Below are 19,241 nucleotides of genomic sequence, written 5' to 3' on the forward strand. Positions count from 1 at the left end.
GGAGGAGCAAGAGGATAATGCAGCAGCAGCCGGCAGCCAGCGTCACACCCCCTTCCCAGCGCCACCCTTCAGAGGCAGGCAGGTGGGTGAGCCGACTCCCCCCGTTGATGGCACCCGTTGTGGGACAAGATTGCTCGTCCCTGAGGAGAAAAGCGCCGCCGTGTGAGGGAGAGGGAAAGAACGTGCGTGCTGGCAATCCATGGGGCGATTCCCGGACCGTCCGCAGGCCGGATCTAGGAGGCAATTGCGCCTGATCCGGCCCACAGGCCTTAGTTTGCCAACCCAGATGCTTGGAGATTCAGACCCCCATTAGAACAAGAGTAAACATGTTCTTCTGATTCAAAGGATTCTGCGGGAAGAAGAAACATGATCTGGATATTGAAGGAACTGCCTACAGGATTAAAGACTGTAGAGATCCAGCCAAGAACTATATCAGATCAAAACTGAAAATGGGTGATAATGAAGGGTGAAAAGAGTTCATTGTATAGATGGAGACTAAATAAGGGTTTATTTGAAAAACACTGAATTACAACATATTCCAATTACGTTAAGAGTATCAAAAAATGTTAAAAACATTTGGAAATATAGGGGAGGATGAAACTTTCACTTTTACGAAGGATTTCAACCATAAAGAGAAATGTTTTACCTAAGATACTGTTTTTATTCTAAATGATACCAATAATAAATAATACAAGCTTCTTTAACGAATGGCAAAGAGATATTTCATGATTACTCTGGCGGGGGAAAACAGAATAAAGTATAAAATTTTGATAGATACTAAAAATAGAGGTGGCTTCGCACTGCTAGATTTTCTAATACGAGGCAGCCTCTTTGTGTTGGTTAAAAGAATGGATATCGTTGGACAACACACTATTGCTGGATTCTCAGTGGAATCTCGATTGTAGAACGCTTCGGAAGTTGAACGTTTGGGGCTTTCAAACGCCAAGAACCCAGAGGTGAATGCTTCCATTTTTGAACGCAATTTGTAAATAAAATTAGATACAGTGGTGCCTCAGGTTAAGTACTTAATTCGTTCCGGAGGTCCGTTCTTAACCTGAAGCACCACTTTAGCTAATGGGGCCTCCTGCTGCTGCTCCGCCGCCGGAGCACGGTTTCTGTTCTCATCCTGAAGCAAAGTTCTTAACCTGAAACACTATTTCTGGGTTAGCAGAGTCTGTAACCTGAAGCGTATGTAACCCGAGGTACCACTGTATTAATAAAATTATCTATATATAAAGCAATCGAAACACTTCCCACACTGTTGGGTTGAAATAAGCGACAGACGAATGGCAAGGTGTCATACGGGAGGCATCTCTCGAGCATGTCTCGGAGAGTCCCTTTTATTGAATATTACAGCATTTCCACATATGTGCTTGTTGCTGATTGGTTAACATGAATACAATGCAAAGGTTGAATATAGGTATTAATCATCAATAGATTAAAGGGTGGGAAAGGGAACACAGAATTGGACAGGCGTGAAACCTCCTTATTAAACTATTAACTAGTGATTGAGTATCAAGACTTAAACCATTACTAATGATTGATTTTGCATGACATGAAAGAACATAACAATCGCGTTCCGTAGATGTGGTCAACAATGCGTTAAGAACAGGTCAGGGTACTGAACTCAATGTGAACTGATCAGAACATTCCCAGACCCATGCGTAGAGGCAAAAACATCCCAACATCCATCCCAGCACCACACTCCTTCCATTCAAACCATTTTAGATTTTTCAGTTTGTGGATTGTAGGGTTTCAACTCTTAAAGCTTTTCCTCCTTGCGAGTCCATTGATGGTTTCTAAGAACATCAGGACTGAAGCTCTATGTACGCTCCATATACGTAAGTGGTTTTCCCTTTTAGAGTTCGCTGATGTTTGCTAAGGTTTCCACTTCTATTGACGCTCTTTCCACACTCCATACATTTATTTGCTTGTCCCCGAGTGAGTCTGTTGATGTTGTCTAAGTTTCCTGTCTGTGAAATTAGGGTTCCACTCTGAAAGAAACTCTTTCAACTCTCCATACATTTAAATGGTTTCTCCCGTGTGAGTCCGTTGATGTCTTCTAACATTTCCAACATTGGTGAAGCCCTTTCCACACTCCTTACATTTAAATGGTTTCTCCCCTGTGTGAGTTTGATGATGGGTTCTCAGCTCTCTCCTCTCAATGAAACTCTTTCCACATTCCATGCATTTAAATGGTATTTCACCTGAGTGAGTCCACTGATGTCTTCTTACTGATCCACTAGAAGTGAAGCCCTTTCCACACTCCTTACATTCAAATGATTTTTCCCCTGTGTGAATTTGATTATGGATATTAAGTGCTGTACCATCAATAAAGCTCTTTCCACATTCCATGCATTTAAATGGTTTTTCCCCTGTGTGAGTCCGTTGATGTTTTCTTAGTGTTTCACTGTGACTGAATCTCTTTCCACAATCCATACATTTATATGGTTTTTCCCCTGTGTGAGTTCGATGATGGATTCTAAGTTTTCTATTCTCAGTGAAGCTCTTATCACACAGCATACATTTAAATGGTTTCTCCCCTGTGTGAGTTTGATGATGGGTTCTCAGCTCTCTCCTCTCAATAAAACTCTTTCCACATTCCATGCATTTAAATGGTTTTTCCCCTGAGTGAGTCCATTGATGTCTTCTTACTGCTCCACTAGAAGTGAAGCTTTTTCCACACTCTTTACATTTAAATGGTTTCTCCCCTGTGTGAGTCCGTTGATGGATTCTAAGTGTTTCACTGTAAGTGAATCTCTTTCCACAATCCATACATTCAAATGATTTTTCCCCTGTGTGAGTTTGATTATGGATATTAAGTGCTTTACCATCAATAAAGCTCTTTCCACATTCCATGCATTTAAACGGTTTCTCCCCTGTGTGAGTCCGTTTATGTTTTCTCAGTGTTTCACTGTGACTGAATCTCTTTCCACAATCCATACATTTATATGGTTTTTCCCCTGTGTGAGTTCGATGATGGATTCTAAGTGTTCTACTAACAGTGAAGCTCTTCTCACACAGTATACATTTAAATGGTTTTTCCCCAGTGTGAGTTTTATGATGAATATTCAGTCCCCTCTTTGTACTGAAACTCTTTCCACACTCCAAACATTCAAATGGTTTCTCCCCTGTGTGAATCCGTTGATGGATTATAAGGCTTCTCCTCTGACTGAAGCTCTTTACACATTCCATGCATTTGAATGGTTTCTCGCCCGTGTGTGTCTGTTGATGTTTTCTAAATGTTCCACTATCGGTGAAGCTCTTTCCACACTCCATACATTTATAAGGTTTTTCCCCTGTGTGGGTTCGTTGATGGTTTCTAAGGTGTCCAATCTGACTGAAGCTCTTTCCACACTCCTTACATTCATATGGTTTCTCCCCTGTGTGAGTGTGTTTATGTATACGAAGGTTTGAACTCCAACCAAAGCTTTTTCCACACTCCATGCATTTAAATGGTTTCTCTCCTGTGTGAGTACGCTGATGTTTTCCAAGTGTTCCACTGTCAGTGAAACTCTTCCCACACTCCATACTTTCAAATTGTTTCTCCTCTCTCTTTTCAAATTCCATGAATTTATATGGTTTCTTCGTTATTCCCATTGGACATGGCCCTCCAGAATTTTGACTGCCTTCTCCATTGTCTTCTTTCAACAGGGAGGAGCAGGGGGAAAGGAAACCTAGGAAGAGAACAAAGGAATATTACACACATCAATTAGCACCTGCTCTTATTTTAACATCTTGTAAATTCTCTCCTGTCCTCCATATGTTCCAATTTTTTAGCATAGGCAAAAGAAATAATGTTAAATAATGGTAATGCATCATCAGCCTTTCATAACCCTTAATTATTGTTAATGAAGCAGCATTATCTTAGAATACGGTTGAACTGTGGGGTTTATGTTTTATAAAAAGTGATTTCTCACAGGAACGGGAGCTGCTCTATGTTCCATGAACCTGGCCAATATTAATCAGGATCCTAAATTCATCATGAAGTTTTTCATCCGCTGCACTATAATCCTCCACCCCTTGGGCCACATTTTGTCCCCTTCGACCTCTAGATCTTTATTCATCAGCTGCACAGTCCCTTTGGCCTCAGGAGGTCCATACTGATCATTTTGGGAGACCCATATATAAGTCTAGTGACAAGGCTTGGTGCTTGTGGTCGGTTGCAGGAGTGTTCAGTTGGAGAATGTTCTTGGGGTTGGACCTCCATCTCTCAGCCTTGCATTCTTGAATGGAGAGAGCTGGAGATGCAGAAGGAAAACAGCTGGAGCCTGACTGCTGGGAAGGCCAGATTGAGACACCCAATCTGTCCTTCCCAATCTGGGGAGACAGAGAGAGAGAGACGTGGCCTTTTGGAGAGTCGTCTCCATCCTGGTTTCCCTCTGTTATTCTCTCTGACCGATGGAGAACCTACAAAGTGTTAACGGAAAAATCCAAGGGCTCTCTTGGACAAAAACAAAGACACCAACCAGGATAACTTGGAGCAAAACAGCAGCCTGTAGGCTTGGCCTTTATTGAACTGATGCATCAGGGTGTTCCCCTCACTTGCAGGAGAGAGGAAAAGACCCAGAAAGATGGTGTGCAAGACCTTATAAAAACTTTTGAAATTCCCATCCTCTAGGTCAAGCCCATCCCCAGAAACATCATGCATACATTACAGAAGGGGATGACATCATGCATACATTACAGAAAGGAGGGGTTGAGGGAGGAATTGTGGTGGTAACCTGAGTGTCCTGTCACCTGGCTGGTTTTTCCTTTCCCCCTGCCCATGAGTCACTTCCAGGAGACAAAGGGGAGTTTGCAGTTTCCTGCCCCCCCCCCCCAGGGAAGATCTGATCATTGTCCTTTGTTTCAGTCCATGCTGAACCCACTCCCATATGCAAGTTCTTTGTGATCTTGATTGTCTTCTGTCTGGGATCATCAGGGTTGACATAGCAACTGGGCAGGGCTCCTGTGGATGTGCTGGGATGGTGAAGGGATTATGGCTGACCAGAACCAAGCCACCCCCTTTGATAGTCCTTGTCATATGGAGTAAAATAAAAATGGAACAGTGCAAATCCGATGTATGGTTGATTTTCTATGAATTTATAACAGAAATGTGGCGTATGTAGTGTGTCAGTGTGTGTGAAGTTTGTACAAACAGAATGATTGGGGTGGGGGGGTTCCTGCTACAGTGACAAGGCTTGGTGCTTGTGGTCGGTTGAAGGAGTGCTCAGTTGGAGAATGTTCTTGGGGTTGGACCTCCATCTCTCAGCCTTGCATTCTTGAATGGAGAGAGCTGGAGATGCAGAAGGAAAGCAGCTGGAGCCTGACCGCTGGGAAGGCCAGATTGAGACACTCACCCCCATTATGATTTATAATAATTATATGCCGCCAGGTCTCGCACCTGCCTCCTGACACTGGCTTATCTTAGCGGAGATTCCCTGTCCAGGCCTCTCTCACTGTTCTTCCTCCTTTGCCCTGGGTGGCCAAGGGCTTCTGGATATTCTAGCTCTGCTTCAACTGGGATTTATTTATTAAATTGTTATACCTCTCTTCATCTGAAGACCAGAAGATAAAAATATGTGTGACACTGAAAAGGTGAGTATTAAAGGTGAATAATACCCATTGTGGGAAAGAAAAGAAAGAAGATGAAACCAGTGGTGTGTCCTCCTGAATGTAATATAACAACAACAACAACAAAAAGTGTAAAGAAGAGACCAATCTTCAGATCAGTTTCATATTCCCTGGCTGTATTTCTCTGCCATGATTGTGACTCAGAATCTTAGCCACACTTTATTCTAGAATATCAACTGGATCTCTTTGTAATAGGAGCCAGACATCCCTGGGATTTCATCCAGACATTCCTTTAGTGTGGGCAGCAGCAGCAGCGGAGGAAGGAAGGAATTAACTTTGGGGGCAAACCATTTCCTTCAGAAGGTCTTCCCCAGCGGCCAGCAGGGTTGATAAACTGCTCAGTGTGGACACCTTGGATTTATAGTGTTAGGGTCCGGATACCAATCACAATCCCTCAGAAATGTCTCAAGAACCCTTAAGATCCAGTTCCACCAACTCCCAAGTAACACTGAGCCCTAGAGAAACCTTCTATGCTGAGTTGAGGCATCTCTGGCCCTCCAGATGTGGTTGGACTCAAAGTACCACCTGCCCAAGCAAGGATGGCCCATGGCCAGGGAAGATGGGAGTCTTATCTGGGGGGACACACTTTCTCCATCTTCCCCCTCCTCTGAAAACGCTTTCATTTCTCCTTTCTCCGTGATCTCCAACATCTTCCTGATACAGTCCAACCAACTCCTCACATTCCCAAATCATCCGGCACCATTGACTTCCCAAGGCGGCTGCATTGTGTCTGGGACACTGGCAATGGGACAGCTCCTTCCACTGGATGAGAGGATAGAGGGTTAAATCAGGGCAGGCCAAATGGGACTCAGCGCCCTCCCCTCCTTGCATCTGCTGCCTGAGGGGGCTGCCTCAGTTTCCCTCACGGTGGAGCAGGCCCTGAGAACAGCCTTCTCTCTGCCGCCCCAAATACAGGAAACACGACAAAGAAGGCCTTGGAGTGTCACCGTGGAACATAACAACAACAACAACAACTGGTTGTAAGTCCCTTTGGGCTGCCCTGGGCAAGAGCAAGCAACTAATAGATTCAATAAATAAATAAAAATAACAATAATTGAAACTGCAGTACAGTGGTACCTTGCTTCGTTTGCAGTGGTACTTACTTCGTTCTCGTGGTCCGTTCTTAACCTGAAACTGCTCTTAACCTGAAGCCCCACTTTAGCTAATGGGGCCTCCTGCTGCCGCTGCGCCGCAGGAGCACAATTTCTGTTCTCATCCTGGGTTAGCGGAGTCTGTAACCTGAAGCGTATGTAACCCGAGGTACCACTGTAATAATAATAATAAGGCAGGCTCTTGAGGGGGGACACAGGAACCCACCCATTTCCATAACAATCTTGAATCCCACAGAGTTAAGAGATCTGATATAGTGGGAATAATGGAAAGCAGGTGAGAAGGAGTTGGGCCCAGGTGTCTCTGGGGGGGAGACCTTTAGATGCTTCTGCACGGAAACACAGGCATGTGGGAGAGACTGGAGTTGCCCAGAGAGAAGCCTCAAAGGGGGGGAATAATAAAGGGGGCTTCCTCCCTTTCCTCTTTCCCCCCATGCGTGGACTCGCTCTAACAGCCCCCAGCGCCCCCTGCAGCTCCTGATCTGGGACCTGAGGCAGGGCAAGGACTGAGCTTCAGGGGAGGAGAGGGTGGCTGGATCGGGGCTCCTGCTCAGGGATCTCTCCCTGGTCTACGCAGAGTCATGGCAGATTCCTGGGCAGGAGGGAGAAGTCAAGGCAGGCGGCCCCCCAGTCTCTCCAAGATGGCTTTGATCCCTCCCCCAGGGATGCTCCCTTCCTCCCTCCGCCCCCCCAGGGTCCCCTTTCCCCAAAGGCCCCCCTGGCCAGCTCAGCCTTCCTGCCAAATCTCTCCCCATCCCAGGAGGGAGACGGGGGGGGTCTCCATCCAGGCCTCTCTAGCCCCCATTAACCCTTCTCCCCCCAAAGGGGACCCACCAAGCCAGGATGGCGGCGCCCCAGGGATTCCTGCCAGCGGGAAGGCGGAACTGGGGCCTGGGTTCAAGTCCCAGCCCTGGGGGGGCCTCCCATTTCCTTCCCGGGGGGGGGCTGAGCATCTCCTCTCCCCCCTCCCCTGCTCGCTCTGCTATTCCCAAAGGGCTGGGGGTCTCCAAGGAGGCGCCCCCTCGGGGGAAGGGGCTCCTTTCTCCCCCCAGCGCCTAAACCAGCCCCTCCCCCGCTCGCCGGATCCCCAGATCCGCCCCAGATTTCACCCCCCCGCCCCAAATCCTGCCCCCCTTCCCAGCTGCCCTGTTTGCAGATTCAGGAGGAGGAAAAGCGCCTCCTTCTCCCCCCCCCCCAATATATAGATATATTTCGCACCTCTTTTCCTTCCTCCTCCTCCGCAGAGCTGCTCCTCTTCCGGGAAGGTGGATCAGGCCCCTCCCCTCCCCCTCCAAACCTCCCTGCCTCTCTAGGAAGCGGAGCTCACTGACCCGGGGGGGGGGAGGAATGAGTGGCCCCTCCCTCCCCGAAGACACCAATTCTCCTCCTCCCAAACCAGCTCCGTTTTCCTGATTCTCTCCTGAGAAAGTCCCGGGTTCGATCCCCGGAGGCGGCAGGGAAGGAGACCCCCCCCCCAACTGGGAAAAAGTCCTCCGGGGCAGGAAGGGGACATCCCCCCCTTTTAATCCCTTGCCGGGAGAGGGGGGGGTCCGGTCAGTCTCACCCCCATTTCCCGACGAGGGGAGGCAGGGCCGGGGCGCAGGGGGTCCCCGTTACAGCAGCCCTGCAAAGTAGACCGGAGTCTCTTCCCCTGCCAAACAGCTCTTGCTGGCAGTGGCGTAGCGTGGGTTGTCAGCACCCGGGGCAAGGCAAGTAATTTGCGCCCCCTAACCCGTGCATTTTAGCACTCGAGGGCGAGCGCGCCCTCGAATTTTTCCGGTAACACTTGACTTTATAGAATCATAGAATCCTAGAGTCGGAAGGGACCCGATGGTCATCTAGTCCAACCCCCTATGATGATGATGATGATACATTTTATTTATACCCCGCCCTCCCCAGCCAGAGCCGGGCTCAGGGCGGCTAACACCGGTAAAATTACAATAGAAACATAATGGGGGGAGGGACCAATTTAAAATACAGGTTAAAATGCAATTTGAAAAGCAGCCTCATTTTAAAAGTAGCCCACAAATCAAAACTGTAAGGGGAGGGAAGACATAAGGGTCCCACTGAGTCCAAACCAAAGGCCAGGTGGAACAGCTCTGTCTTGCAGGCCCTGAGGAAAGATGCAGTACCACGCAGCTGTCCCGTGCGGGGATCGAACCTGCAACCTTGACATCCCTATTTCCATAGGGTTCGGGTTTCCGAGTGGCTAGGGAAACCAAGCTGGATGGGGAGGGGAAGCCACAAACATGAGTCTGACCAAACTGCGGGAAGCAGTGGAAGACAGGAGTGCCTGGCGTGCTCTGGTCCAGGGGGTCACGAAGAGTCGGACACGACTAAACGACTAAACAACAACAACAACAACAACAATAATAATAATGTATGAAGTTACATTGAAAGACCTACATTGGCTCCCTGTACGTTTCTGAGCACAATTCAAAGTGTTGGTGTTGACCTTTAAAGCCCTAAACGGCCTCGGCCCAGTAGACCTGAAGGAGCGTCTCCACCCCCATCATTCTGCCCGGACACTGAGGTCCAGCACCGAGGGCCTTCTGGCGGTTCCCTCCCTGCAAGAAGCCAAGTTACAGGGAACCAGGCAGAGGGCCTTCTCGGTGGTGGCACCTGCCCTGTGGAACGCCCTCCCACCAGATGTCAAAGAGAAGAACAACTACCAGACTTTTAGAAGACATCCGAAGGCAGCCCTGTTTAGGGAAGCTTTTAATGTTTGACGTATTAATATTTTTTTGGAAGCCGCCCAGAGTGGCTGGGGAAGCCCAGCCAGATGGGCAGGGTATAAATAATTTATTTTTATTTTTATTAGACACCCCCCAAGCCAAGGAGATAAGTAACTCTACAACTTCAGAAGTCATCTGAAGGGAAGTTTTTTTTAAATGTTTCATGCTTTATTATATTTTTATCCAAGGTGACTGGGGCAGCCCAGTCAGATTAGAAGGGTATAAATAATAAAATTATTACTATTATTATTATTATGGAATAGGGCATCTCAATTTTCTTTGATGAAATGTTGCAAGGTATTCCGATTAATGCTTTTTATAGGATATTGGACACGGTGTGAGTTTATGGCTGCCAAGTACTGGCCTGAAAGGAAGCGCAGCCGGCGTCAGGGAACTGCTGGAGGATGGAGCTTGCAAGTGTTAGAATGCAAAACGCGGACAGGTTCAGGCACGCAAGAAGGTGGGGGAAAGGGGAGCCCGGGTGGCTCAGTTTAAGAGCACGGCGCTGATAAGGCCAAGGTTGCAGGTTCGATCCCTTGTAGGGGGGCAGCGGCGTATTACTGCATTGCAGCGGGTGGGACTAGATGACCCTCGGCTCCCTTCCAGCTCGACAGATTCTATGAAAGCGCATGGAGCGTGGAAGTTGCATTGCAAGTAGTACGTGTTGGGAAACTGCCAGGGAGATATTGTCCATCATGGCCCCAAGCCGTGTGCCGGACGTCCATCGATCTCCTGGAGACAGGCAGATCCAGCAGTTAGCGACACGAAGCCTTAGAAATAGATTGCCACATTCCAGGCTTGTGTACACTGTTTATCAGCAGAAACACAGCCAAAAGCTCGCACCGCAGAAGAGCATAATTTACAGACTTTATTTAGCGTTGAACAGAACAAAGGAAAACATGACCGTTCTGTTCTGAGTCTCCGGCCAACTGAAATCGAAAGGAACATCAGAACATAAACATCCTGTGAACAGGAAATGCGCAGACTCTGTGACTCACAAGCCTGCTCTCTCTTAAGGTGGAACGGAAATATCCTAACATCCTCCCCCTTTCCGTGTAACCTGTTGTACCTGTGGTTCACTCAATTGCAACCTTTGTACATAAACCTTATGTTGTTCTCTGTTAACAACCTTAGACAACAGATCAGCAGGAATTTCATTTCCTGCCATGTAGGACACTTGAATCAGTCCTTTCTGAATACACTCTCTTGCACGATGTAGCTTAATCTGCAAGTACTTGGTTCTCTGCTTGCAACTCTCCGAGTTCAGCAAAGCCAAACACGATCTATTGTCTTGATACACTTGTATAGGACATTTCACAGAAACCCCGATGTCCTTAAACAGTTGCATCAACCATTCACAATCCATGAGTGAAAATGACAGAGCATTGAGTTCTGCTTCACAGGAACTTAGGCTCACTGTTGTCTGCTTTTTGCACAACCAGTCAAACAGGCAGTGGTTGTACATGTAGCACACACCAGAAGTGCTTGTACCATCCGTGGTGTCACTTCCAAAACTTGCATCAGCAAAGATTTCAAGACCTCCAGTCTTCTGACTGGTGAACCTCAGCCTGTAGTGCATAGTCCCTTTCAAATAGCGGGCTATGCGCTTCAGAGCTTTCCAATCCTGAACCGTAGGATTGTTGGCATGTCTGCTAAGCAGATTACAGCTTACAGCTATGTCAGGTCTTGAACATCTGGCAATTAAATTCAACTTGCCTAGAATGCATCTGTATAGCGTTGTGTCAGAAAACGCTTCAGCAGTACTGTCTACCTGGTAACCTGTCACCATCGGTGTGTCTGCTGGGTTTGCATCAACCAAATTCAACCTGGTTAACACATCAGCAATTTTCTGTGTTTGGTGTACCAGAAAATTACCTGCTTGGTCCCTCTCCACCTGCAGAGAAAGATAGTTGGATACCTCACCAAGATCCTTCATGTCAAAGTGCTCCTTCAGTTGAGTTAGAGTGCTTTGGTAAAAAGCCTGATTCTTCCAAAACATCAGAAGATCATCAACAAAACATAAACAATACAGTTTGTTTTGCCCCTCCTCCTTGACAAACACACATGGATCAGCTTTGCCCTGGTGAAAACCTAGAGAAAGCAATGTCTCAGTGAGTTTTGTGTTCCAACACCTGGCACTCTGCTTGAGACCATACAAGGATTTCCGCAGTTTACAGACCATTCCCTTCTGTATTTCCATCCCATCAGGTGGAAGCATGAACAGCTCCCCCCCCAAAATCCCGTACAAAAAAGCTGTATTAATGTCGTGGTGGGAAACATGCAGTTTCTCCTCCGCAGCAATCTTGAGCATCAGCCGAATGCTCTCATATTTGACTGTGGGTGAGTAGGTCTCGTGGTAATCCTGTCCTGGTACCTGTGAAAAACCTCTGGCAACCAATCTGGCTTTGTGTCTGACTACCTTGCCATTCTGGTCTGTCTTGGCCTTGAAGACCCATTTGCTGCCAACCAGTCTCATTCCTGGGACTACCGGTACCAGTTCCCAAGTTTGGTTCCTGTTCAAGGAATCAACTTCAGCCTTCATGGCATTAAGCCAAGGCTCAGCATCTTTAGAGGTTAACTCCTGAACCTCTTTGAAGCTTGAAGGTTCCCACACCTTCTCTGAGCTACTAAGAACAGCAGTTGCTGTCTTAGCAAACTCATCAGCATACCTCTTTGGAGGTCTGCCTTTGGTCGCCCTTTCAGACCTACGTACTAGACGCAAGTCTTCTGGACTCATCTCCTCTTTCTTAGGAGAAAAGTGACCAATGGTGAACAGTGGTTCCTCCAGTTCATTGACAGACGCATCAGATGGTCTGACTGAGGCCTTTGCGCTCTGGTAGTCTGCTGTGTCATCACTGTCACTGACACTAGCAGCAGCACCGCCCACTGAACTGGAATCCGAACTCTGATCATCATCATCATCCTCATCATCATCATCCTCAGCAGCTTCCTCAGCTTTAGCTGCTTGCTTGACATCACCTTCATCCTCCTCTGGGTAACTCTGGAAAATTCCCACATTTTCCCTCCACTTAGGATTGTACTCAACACTCCTTGTGAACTTAATGGACTTAGAGTTAGTCATCCATACCCTGTATGCACCTTTTTCGTACCCCATGAACAAACCATGTGCCCCACGCTTCCCAAGCTTGTTGGTTTGTGGGGAGTGTACCCACATGTCAGAACCAAAAATTTTCATGTGTTTGGTGTTGGGTTTCTTGCCAAACATCTTCTCATAGGGGGTACAACCAATGGGTGATGACAATCTGCGATTAAAACTGTAAACCAAATTCCCCAAAGCTTCCCCCCAAAACTTATCAGGGAGATTGGCATCATGCAACAAGGTTTTGATTCCTTGCAGCAATGTTTGATTTGCTCTCTCCGCAAGCCCATTCATCCATGGCGATCTGGGGGTTGACATGTCATGCTGGATTCCCTTCTCAGTCAGGAAAGCTTCAAACTGCTGAGAAGTGAATTCCCCACCTCGATCGGAAAACAGACAGGCAATACGTTTGCCATGCACATTCTCCAACCAAGCACAGAATGCCTTAAACTTCGGAAACGCTTGCTGTCAGAGCTGCTCCCAGATCCTAGCTCCCAGAGGATCACGCTAGCCAGCGTTCACTTAATAAAAGTCTTTATTGAGTTACAGTTTCCATTTCCAAGCTGCCGCGTGCAGCCCTACGTCTTATAAGCTAGACCGGCGTAGCTCCGTCTGAATCTCCGCCCCTCGTACACCAACTTAATATCCTTGCCTTACTCCACCTTTTCCGCCTGACCGTCCTTCTCTGGGTCCCTCTGCCCCCCGTGGTCTCCTCCCTCCGGGACTCCTCTGACGCTGACCCCCCGGACCCTCCTGTCTCCTTGCGTCGGGCTTTAGGACCTGGCTCCCTTTCCGGGCTGCTTACTGCGCCGCCTTCCTGTGCATTTGAACTTGGCGCGCGCGCCCAACCTTCCACTTTCCGCTTGACCGTTTCTTCGCTCCCCGATGGGGGTGTGGTCACTCCTGACTCATGCCCTCCTCCCTGCTGCGAGCTGCCAGGGCTCGATCCCTGACGCCCTTCCTCTCCACTGCGCTCTGCTGGGGACGCTGGCCCCGATTTCCAACTGCTGCCCTCTGAACCCCCGCTGGTCCCTTCCTCCTGGGGTGTCCCCCTAGGCTCCCCCTTTGCTCTGGCCACTGTGATGGCCTGGGATTCCGAGTCTGAGAGCGATCCGGAGGAATCCCAGCCGGCACAGGAGTCCCCGCCTCCAGGGCCGGCTGAACTGGGGCAAGGCCTAGATGCTGAGGAAACTCAAGAGCAGGCACCAGGTGAAATCATTCAGGCCCCAGAGGTGCTGGAAGACTCAGTGGCTACAGGTGAGCCTCCCCCGGGGCCCAGTAACCCTTCGGCCTCTCCTGATCTGCAGAGGCTTAGGGCAGAGAGGCGAAGGGAACTGGTGTCTCCCAGGAGGAGTGCTCGCCTTAAGGCCAAGAGAGGCGGGGCTTCTGGGGGCCGGGACCGCCCCCGGCCTTAGAAGAAGATAAAGGTCAGGCAGCCCGGTCCCAGGTTGCGGGAGCAACGTCGTTGTGGAGTACCTGTTTTACCCAGTCCTTGTTCGGCACTCCCAGTGTGCCTATTCCTCGCCCGGCTTCCTGTTTCTGACTCTCCGGTGTTCCTGTTCCTCGCCTGGATTCCTGCTTCTGCCCTACCAGTGTTCCTGTTCCTCGCCTGGCTTCCTGCTTCTGCCCTACCATCGTTCCTGTTACCCCGCCCGGCTCCCTGTCTCGGACCTCGCGTCTCATCTAGTGATCATCTACCCTGCTAGAGACTCTGAACTGATCATGGCCTACTGTAATAGTACCTTATTCCCCCTGGGACCAGCACAGTTTGCTCCCGCCACACCCGCACTCCCTCTTTGTTGGGGTGCGTTCGGGAAGAGTCAGAGGCCATGGCCGACCAAGCGGCTAGACTGTTGGCAATAGCCCAGGAGAACCAGGCCTTGACGCACACCGTGCAGCAGCTCAGTAACGCGGTTACGGCACTACAGCAGCGTTTGGACGCCCTACCGGCTCCTGGGGCCGACGCCCCGGCTTCTGGCAAGTACCCAGTGGCCTTGTCTGAGAAATTTGATGGGGCCCCGGCCAGCTTTCCCATGTTCCTTGCCCAGGCCAAGCTGTATATTCAGGGGCGCGCCCGGAACTTCCCTGACGACCGCACCAAGGTGCATTTTTTGATTAGTTTGTTAAAGGACCAGGCGGCCAAGTGGGCGTTGCCGCTGCTCAGGCAAGACTCCCCCTTGCTGGCAGACTACGGGGGGTTTTGCAATCTGTTGGAGGCCGCAACTCTCAGAAGGGGAGTCAAGCCAACCGGGCGATTCGGCGGTTGAGACAGGGCAAGTCCACGGTGGCCGCATACACCACAGAATTCCGGCTGCTGGCACAGGACTTGACCTGGAACGACTCTGCTCTTCGGGACCAGTATCTCGAGGGGCTTTCAGATGAGATACTGGACCAGCTGGCCACAATGGAACGCCCCACCACGCTAGACACCCTTATTCAACGGAGTCTACAGATAGACGATCGGCTAGAGGACCGGCGTCAGGCTCGGGGCCGCCGGCACCTCCAGTTCTCGGCCCCAGTGTCTACCAGCAGCCCCACAGGCCCAGCTGAGTCATTGGAGGAACCTATGCAGCTTGGGGCAGTGCGGCCACGCCTCTCCCCCGCAGAGAAGTCGCGGCGTCGGGAGGGGAACCTATGTCTCTATTGTGGCGGAAGTGGACACTATGCACGGTCCTGTCCTGAGAAACGCCAGCCGCAGGGAAACCGCCAAACCCCAGTAGCTGATGGCCCTGGCTACCTGGGGTCCCAAACAGCACAGAATGGGGCCGCACCAATTGAATTACAACACCTTATGGTTCCAGTACATCTATACCCTCCAGGAGGGCCATGGATTCTTACCCATGCTCTGGTGGATTCAGGGGCAACCCGCTCTTATATGGACGCTGCTTTTGCTGCCCAGCATCGGGTGCCACTTCGGAACAAGCCAGAACCGGTACAGGTGGAGGCAATCGACGGGCGGCCCCTGCGTTCGGGTGCCGTCACTCAGGAGACCCAGCCCCTGGTCCTGTGCCTCCAGCAGCACCGTGAGATGCGAACTCTGGATATTGCCTCCATGCCCCGGTTCCCCCTGGTGCTTGGGATGGACTGGCTGGAGGCTCACAATGTGCAGATTGACTGGGTCAAACGGACTGTACACTTCCCAGACCCCAGTTCTCCTGCTGAGACTGAGATGCTAGCAGCTGCGCCCACTGAGGAGGCTGCTGCAACGCTCCCCGCTGAGTACCGGGACTATCACGACGTGTTCGAGGAACGGGGGGCAGACCAGCTGCCGCCGCATCGGTCCTTTGACTGCGGCATAGACCTCCAGCCCGGAGCGCCTCTACCGGTGAGTCGCTTATACTCGTTAACAGAGCCAGAGCGCGAGGCTTTGCAGGACTTCTTGCGCAAGAACCTGGAGCGTGGGTTCATTAGACCTTCTACCTCGCCCACTGCTGCGCCAGTGCTCTTTGTTAAAAAGAAATGTGGGGAGCTCCGCCTTTGCCATGATTACCGGGCCCTGAACAAAATTACCATCCCGGACCGGTACCCCTTGCCCCTTATTTCGGAGTTACTGGAGCGGGTGCAAGGGGCGCAGGTGTTCACCAAGTTAGACCTCCGGGGAGCCTACAATTTGATTCGGATCCGCGCCGGGGATGAGTGGAAGACAGCATTCGGGACCCGGTACGGACAGTTCGAATACCTGGTTATGCCCTTTGGTTTGTGCAACGCGCCTGCTGTGTTCCAACGGTACATCAACCACGTGTTCCAGGACTTGCTAGACAAGTACGTGGTGGTGTACTTGGATGACATTCTGGTTTACTCCCGTGACCCTGCGTGCCACGAGGGCCATGTCCGGACCGTGCTGCAGTGCTTGCGCGAGCATCGTCTGTATGCAAAGCTCAGCAAGTGTGAGTTTCATCAGCGGTCAGTGGACTTCCTGGGTCACCGACTCTCACCAGGTGGGGTGCAGATGGATCCGGGGAAGGTGGCAGCGGTTCGAGAATGGGCGGCACCTCGGAACCGCAAGGACCTACAGCGTTTCCTGGGGTTCGCCAACTATTACCGGACCTTCATTGCGGATTATGCTCACCGCACCACCCCGTTGACCCGGCTACTGCGCCCCAAGACGCCGTTTTCCTGGGACAAGGAGGCGGAGGAGGCATTTCAAGGGTTGAAGGCCTGTTTCCAGAGAGCGCCAATCTTGCAACATCCGGATCCTTCTCGACCCTTTGTGGTAGAGACTGACGCCTCCAGTATGGCTCTCGGTGCCGTCTTGTCTCAGCAGCACGGACCGGAAGCGCCACTCTTACCCTGCGCCTTCTATTCCCGCCAGCTCCTTCCAGCGGAGCGTAACTATACCGTGTGGGAGCGGGAACTACTGGCCATCAAGGTGGCCTTTGAGGTTTGGCGCCACCATCTGGAAGGAGCAAGACACCCGGTGGAGGTAAGAACCGACCACCGGAACCTGGAATACCTCCAGACCACCCGCAAGCTGAACCAAAGGCAGATCCGGTGGGCGTTGTTCTTCTCCCGGTTCCAGTTCCGGATCCGCTACATCCCTAGCTCCCAAAACCAGAAGGCGGATGCCCTGTCCCGGAAACCTGAAGACAACGCAGACACGGTTCAGCAAGCAGCACCCACCACGATCCTACCACCAGCTGCATTCCTGGCCACCCAGGAGGTTGAGCCACTGCAGGCTCGGGTGCGGGAACAGCAGCGGGTCGACGCTTGGGCCCAGGAACGACTCCGGGAACTGGCTGAAGGATCATGCCCTCAGTATCCAGGGCTGGTCTCGCATCAGGGCCTTCTGCTGCACCACGGGCGCCTGTACATCCCACCAGGGCCGCTGCGGGCTGAGGTTCTCCAGATGACCCATGATGCTCCAGCGGCGGGGCACTTTGGGCGGTATCGGACCACCCATCTGGTAAGCCGTGAGTTTTGGTGGCCCCGTTTGAAGGCTGACGTGGCTCGCTACGTCGCTGGTTGTGACGTCTGCAGGCGGGCCAAGGGGCCTACCGGGCGACCCCCCGGCCTTCTACAGCCGTTGCCGGTTCCACCACGTCCTTGGCACACAGTTTCTCTGGACTTTGTAGTGGAGTTACCCCCGTCTCGTGGCTGCACCTGCCTTCTAGTTTTCTCCGACCACTTCACGAAGATGGTGCACTGTGCCCCCTGCCCATCCGTACCCTCAGCTAAGGAAACCGCGCAGCTGTACCTTCAGCATGTCTTCCGCCTGCATGGCCTACCTGAGCGTGTAGTGTCCGACCGCGGCGTTCAGTTCACGTCCCGGTTTTGGCGTGCTTTGCACCAGGCCCTCGGAACAGAGGTCTGTCTCTCATCTGCTTACCACCCACAGACTGATGGCCAGACGGAACGGGCGAACGCGGTGCTGGAACAGTACCTCCGGTGTTACTGCAGCTACCAGCAGGACGACTGGGTCGACCACCTAGCATTGGCGGAGTTCGCTTATAACAACGCGGTGAATGCGTCCACCCAGCAGACCCCGTTCCAGGCCAGTTATGGCTTTCATCCACGGTTGTTTCCGGATGTGCTGCCGGCATCTGCGGTCCCTGCGGTGACGGAGTGGCTTCAGGAGCTCCAGTCCCAGCAACAGCTGTTGATAGAGCAGCTGCGCCAGGCCAAGGAGGCGTACAAGGTCCAGGCTGACCGCCACCGCCAGGTGGGGCCGGAACTTCACGTCGGTGACCTGGTATGGCTTTCCACTCGCCACCTCCACCCTTCTCGACCTTCGCGGAAGCTGGACGCCCGGTTCACTGGCCCGTTCCCGATTGTGAACCAGGTCTCGCCTGTGGCATTCCGTCTCCGGTTGCCAGCAAACCTGAAGGTTCACCCGGTATTCCACAGGTCCCTTCTGAGTCCGGTGGCCCCACCCGACGAGTTCCACCCGGACCGTCCCCGACCGCAGCCAGTTTTGGTGCAGGGAGAGCCTGAGTACGAGGTGGAACGCATTCTGGACTCCCGATACCGCAGGGGAAGGCTGCAGTATCTCATTGACTGGAAGGGGTATGGGCCAGAGGACCGTTCCTGGGAACCAGCGGTCAACGTCCATGCGCCTGCCTGCATCCAAGAGTTTCATGCGGAGTACCCCAGCAAGCCGGGTCCGGACCCTCAAGTGAGGGGGGGGCCTGGGAGGGGGGATGGTGTGATGGCCTGGGATTCCGAGTCTGAGAGCGATCCGGAGGAATCCCAGCCGGCACAGGAGTCCCCGCCTCCAGGGCCGGCTGAACTGGGGCAAGGCCTAGATGCTGAGGAAACTCAAGAGCAGGCACCAGGTGAAATCATTCAGGCCCCAGAGGTGCTGGAAGACTCAGTGGCTACAGGTGAGCCTCCCCCGGGGCCCAGTAACCCTTCGGCCTCTCCTGATCTGCAGAGGCTTAGGGCAGAGAGGCGAAGGGAACTGGTGTCTCCCAGGAGGAGTGCTCGCCTTAAGGCCAAGAGAGGCGGGGCTTCTGGGGGCCGGGACCGCCCCCGGCCTTAGAAGAAGATAAAGGTCAGGCAGCCCGGTCCCAGGTTGCGGGAGCAACGTCGTTGTGGAGTACCTGTTTTACCCAGTCCTTGTTCGGCACTCCCAGTGTGCCTATTCCTCGCCCGGCTTCCTGTTTCTGACTCTCCGGTGTTCCTGTTCCTCGCCTGGATTCCTGCTTCTGCCCTACCAGTGTTCCTGTTCCTCGCCTGGCTTCC

The 19,241-nt window shown here is 51.6% G+C and overlaps 2 protein-coding genes across 2 annotated transcripts in view; both read right to left on the bottom strand.

Moving 5' to 3' along the window:
- The window catches only part of LOC144326624 (uncharacterized), a 297,359-nt gene that overhangs the window by 113,828 nt on the left and 164,290 nt on the right, over positions 1-19,241 (bottom strand). The gene's annotated exons all lie outside the window — the stretch shown is intronic.
- On the bottom strand, positions 1,296-6,640 carry LOC144326651 (uncharacterized). Its single transcript, XM_077923301.1, has one exon. It carries the CDS (start codon positions 3,598-3,600, stop codon positions 2,026-2,028), a length of 1,575 nt encoding a protein of 524 aa, XP_077779427.1. The 5' UTR covers positions 3,601-6,640; the 3' UTR covers positions 1,296-2,025.

This window comes from Podarcis muralis, chromosome 2 (genome assembly GCF_964188315.1).
Source record: "Podarcis muralis chromosome 2, rPodMur119.hap1.1, whole genome shotgun sequence".
NCBI classification, from domain to species: domain Eukaryota; kingdom Metazoa; phylum Chordata; class Lepidosauria; order Squamata; family Lacertidae; genus Podarcis; species Podarcis muralis.

Bases quoted from the DNA above. Each gene is read 5' to 3' on its own strand.
- LOC144326651 (XM_077923301.1), bottom strand. From the start codon at position 3,600: ATGGGAATAACGAAGAAACCATATAAATTCATGGAATTTGAAAAGAGA.